General features: G+C 53.7%; 1 protein-coding gene across 4 annotated transcripts in view; it reads right to left on the bottom strand.

The window, feature by feature from the left end:
• The window catches only part of LOC107102680 (eyes absent homolog 3-like), a 15,073-nt gene that overhangs the window by 2,404 nt on the left and 8,355 nt on the right, over positions 1-4,314 (bottom strand). For 3 of the 4 annotated variants that reach the window (XM_015402075.1, XM_015402077.1, XM_015402076.1), the window contains exons 7-17: positions 4,016-4,125; positions 3,761-3,898; positions 3,600-3,685; positions 2,687-2,864; positions 1,724-1,878; positions 1,566-1,649; positions 1,339-1,487; positions 1,106-1,269; positions 915-1,029; positions 720-841; positions 547-647 (exon numbers count right to left, since the gene is read on the bottom strand). In XM_015402075.1, coding sequence (XP_015257561.1) covers positions 547-647; positions 720-841; positions 915-1,029; positions 1,106-1,269; positions 1,339-1,487; positions 1,566-1,649; positions 1,724-1,878; positions 2,687-2,864; positions 3,600-3,685; positions 3,761-3,898; positions 4,016-4,125 — 1,402 coding nt within the window. The remainder of the gene's footprint in view (positions 1-546; positions 648-719; positions 842-914; positions 1,030-1,105; positions 1,270-1,338; positions 1,488-1,565; positions 1,650-1,723; positions 1,879-2,686; positions 2,865-3,599; positions 3,686-3,760; positions 3,899-4,015; positions 4,126-4,314) is intronic. The other variant, XM_015402078.1, reaches the window with a different exon arrangement.

Below are 4,314 nucleotides of genomic sequence, written 5' to 3'. Positions count from 1 at the left end.
GGCCAGGGCTAACGGCAGCCCGTCTGCGGGGGCCAGGGCTAACGGCAGCCCGTCTGCGGCGGCCCTCTCTCTGCATAGTCGCGTTTGAAGCACCGCTGGCTCTGATGGAGGTTTGATTGTTTTATTTGGCAAAATGTTTATTTGATTTTCGTTTAATCTGCTCGTGTTTTGGCTGAAGATGATGTCATTTAGTTCCTTCCTGATCTTTGATTATTTTGGATCATAAACGGCCTGCAGCACGACGCCTCGTCCATTTTCCCTCCATATTAAACATGTTCATGATTCAGACCTATAATTCAGATTATCTTAATCCTCCATGTTTCTTCCTGGTTCAGTTTGTTTATTGCTCTGCTCTAGATCCCTGAAAACTAATTCCCTCCTAGTTCTCCAAAGTTGGCTGATTGAGCAGTTTTTAAATGTCTACAGTGGTTCCTGGGAATTCCTCTCTTTGTTCCATTTATTTATTGATTTGTGGTTAGACTCTGCGTCTCTCCAGGCCGTGGACCTTCCGGCGGTCCAGAACGTCACCAGAACCTCCCATCCTACCTGCTTTGCTGCAAACTCCTCGTCCCGCCCATCGCCGATCACCACGTACGTCACCTTCTTCCCGAAGCGAGAAACGATCCTCTCGAAGCAGCTCTCCTTCCCTGTGGAGACGCACGGTCAGTCCGGGCGCGGCCGACCTGCAGCGGCGCGGCACGCCGGACTTTCATACGCACCGATCTTTGTGGCGCTGTAGATGTTCTCCACGGGGAAGACGTCTCCCAGGCCGTACAGCAAAACTTTGGCCAGCGCCGGGACCAGCTGAGTGGTGGTGACCAACACGTTCACGCACTTCCCTCTGTCACACACACAGACGGGTTAAACACGAGCCAGAACAGAACCAGAACCATGGGCAGCCGTCTGGGTCGGACCTGGACTGAATGAGCAGCAGAGACTTCAGCGCCGTGGTGAGCCACGAGTCCGTGACGTTCTCGATGTCGGACTGAAGCCGAAGGAGAAGGTCTCTCTTCCCCGGATTCAGCAGACCTAAAGAACACCAGAACACCGCTGGTCCAACGGGTCTCCTGTCTCGGTTCTGAAGGTTCCTGTGATCCTAACTCACCCCCAACGTTCCCTTTGAAGCTGCTGTAGATCTCTTTTAGCCGGCGGTAGCGGAAGGCCAGTTTCCGCATCCATTCCACCCCGCCCTGGACCCCTGCGGCGCCGCCGGCTGCTCCCCCGGCGCCACCAGAACCGCTGAAGCCGTCCGCCAAGAAGTTATAGTTGCTGAGATGGAGGAGAAAACGGTCAAACCCGGCCGACAGCGAGGAGGTTCTGGGCGTGTGACGGACTCACCTCAGGTCTTGTCCGTTGTCGTCAGACGCCACGTCCTCGATATGGACCTGATCGCATTCCTCCAGGTCGTTGAAGAACAGATGAGTGTCCGCCAGCTCGAAGATCAGCTCCTCCATCTGCAGACCCAGGTTCAGCATGGTCGCCGGGTCCTGGACAAACACAGTACAGAACCAGAACCACGTGGTACCGTCCTGGTTCTAGACTAGGGTCTCGGCGCAGAGCCTAACCTTGCCAAACTTCTGAGCGTAGGTTCCGGTGAGCAGCGAGTGGAAGATGATGATGGTCTCGTCCAGATCCCACAGGAAGATCCGCTGGAAGCAGCAGAATTGGACCGTGAGGTTCTGACCGGGTCCGTCTCCCTCTGCAGGGGTTAGGAGCCGCTTACCTCCAGGTCACCGCCGGCCGGCGCAGAGTTCTCCGACTTCTTGGCCTTGGCTTTAGACTTTCCCACCGAATTCCTTGGAGCAACGTCCTCCTGGTCTCTGGCGCCCCCTGTGGGCAGAGCCGCCGCTGCAGGAAGGTTCTCTGGTGGAGACGCATCTGGATCAGAACAGAGAGGCAGCCGGGTCAGTCTGACGAACAGTGCCGACACCAGAATTACTGACTGGTTTCCTCAGAAAAGAACCGGTTCTGGTTCCTGTGGGTCAGAACCACCTCTGGTTCTGGTTTCCATAAAGATAAATGTAACTCGACCCGTCTGGAACCCTGAAGCTTTCTGACTGAAAGACCTTCTGTTAAACCTTCTACTCTCTGAAAAGGGACCACTGATCACCTGGAGAGACCTGGAATCACCTGGAGAGACCTGGAATCACCTGGAGAGACCTGGAATCACCTGGAGAGACCTGGAATCGCCTGGAATCTCCTCCATTTATGGTTCTCCACCATCGAACCCTCAGTAGAATGTCCAGCTGAGTTGGGTTCCTGTTTTCTTCTTCAGTGGTTTCCAGACTGGTTCTACCCAGCTGTTGGCGCTCTGGTATCGGGTCCATTAGAACCAGAACCCCAGGATGATGGCACCAATGGTCTAACAGGTCTCCACCTCCCTGGATGGCCACTCTGTTTGCAGATTTCTAGGGTAGCGATGCTAATGGAGCTAAAACTGGTTCCCAGTCTGCCAGAGTGGACAGCTTTAAGGAACCAAAGAAGAAGAGAACCAGGAAGGTGCCAGATGGTTCCCTGAGGTCCAGGTCAGAGACAACCGCTGAGGACTTCCTGTCTTCCTGACAACAGAAGCCGACCCTCTAGTCAGCAGAACCAGAACCAGAACCAGAACCAGAACCAGAACCAGCCTGGAATGTTTTACCCGTTCGGATCGAACAGCAGCAGAACATTGATGAAGGATAAAAACCTCCAGGAGGAAGTCCGGCCGAGGCGGCCTCCTCAGACTTCACCGCTGAGAATCCGCCCACGCCGGCTGCGGTTCCGTGCTCGTCGGCGCTGGTCAGCCCAGCAGGAGTGTAACTGGTAGGTAGTTGGTAGTACTGGGAGAACTGGGCCTGTCCCAGAGAGCTGTAGCTGCTGAAGTCCTGAAAGGAAACATGAGAACAATGAGGGGCGAACAGGCGGGACCATCAGGTCTAAGGCCAGGTTCTTAGGAGACCACCTGGGTCAGTGATCCCTGAAATAATACAGAGAAGATGGTCTGGGTCTGTTGGACCCGGTTAGGGATCAAAACCGCTCCTTCCAGTTTAACCAGTTAGTAACTGGTAGATCAATGAATCAGAAGGCCGCCGTTATCCTTTGGTTTTTATATAGTTATCAGCTGAACCGCAGCGCCCTCGCCCTTCCGTCGCCGCCCTCGCCCATCCGGGGCCGCCCTCGCTCATCTGGGGCCGCCCCCGCCCATCTGGGGCCCTTCTACGGTGTGCAAATCTGATAAAAAACTACAGGAATCTTTTGACCCTTTTTTAAACAAAGGCTAATGTACCAAATATTTAAATTTATTTTCTTTCTTTCCTTCTTTTCTTTCTTATTATTATTTCCAGCGGAATTATATAAATAAATAGTTAAAAATATATTTTGTGATTTTTAGATTATTTCAATCTGAGATCCTTCATGATTTCAAAGTGGGAGAACTTGCAAAATAGCAGGAAGTTAAAATGCTTATTTTCCTCATTGCATTTCTGTCATGACCCACTGTCGATGCTGGGTTTACTGGGACGATCTAAAAGCTTACAGCGCCACCAACAGGCTCCATCTGGTTCTGGTTTGGGAACCAGAAACCCAGACCGGGTTCTACTGCGGGCGTCTCTCCTCCTCACCTGCTGTCCAGCGGTTGCAGAGGCGGTGCTGACGGCCGTAGCAGGCGGGATGTTGGAGTAAACGCTGGACGTGGTGAAGCTGGACCCTGCAGACAAGATCAGAGAGCAGATTAAACCGGCTGCCGGGCCGAGTCCAGGCGGGGTGGGGGGGTGCAGCTTGCCTTGGCTCGGGTAAGAGTAGTGCAGCTGGCCTGACTGGGTGGAGGTGTATGCCGTGCTGAAGCTTAGGAACCCCGGCTGGCCACCGGAGGGCGCCTCAGGCAGCCCTGTCTCAGTTTTTATACCGGGCCACAGAGCACCTGAGGAAGCAGGAAATCAGAGGACCAGAGGAGGAGGAGTGGAAAGTTAACAGGCTGCAGGTGAAAGCAGAGCGAAGCAAAAGACGCGGCGCTGGGAGGGGGGGGGGCGGGACTAACCGAAGGGAGGGAGGCCGTAGGTCTGTCCGGTCTGCGGGAAGGACGAGTACACAGTGGACTGGGCCAGAGCAGGGAACGCCACCTGGCTGGTGAAGGTCGTCACTGCAGGACTGGAAGAGGAAGAAGAGTTAAATATGGCCGTCGTCATGGAAACAAGGATCACAGTTACAGCCCTAAACATGATCATTGGATGAGCTTTAATTAATCATTTTCATCCTGATCATGAGAATCCCACAAGCCTGCAGAACGTCAACCTTCAGTTTGGGACTAGAGAACAGAGAAGATGGGACTAGAAACAA

Source organism: Cyprinodon variegatus, unplaced genomic scaffold (assembly GCF_000732505.1).
Source record: "Cyprinodon variegatus isolate N-32 unplaced genomic scaffold, C_variegatus-1.0 Scaffold1295, whole genome shotgun sequence".
NCBI classification, from domain to species: Eukaryota; Metazoa; Chordata; class Actinopteri; order Cyprinodontiformes; family Cyprinodontidae; genus Cyprinodon; species Cyprinodon variegatus.
Note: the sequence above shows the minus strand (reverse complement) of the source record. Positions and strands in the feature narration are given on the sequence as shown.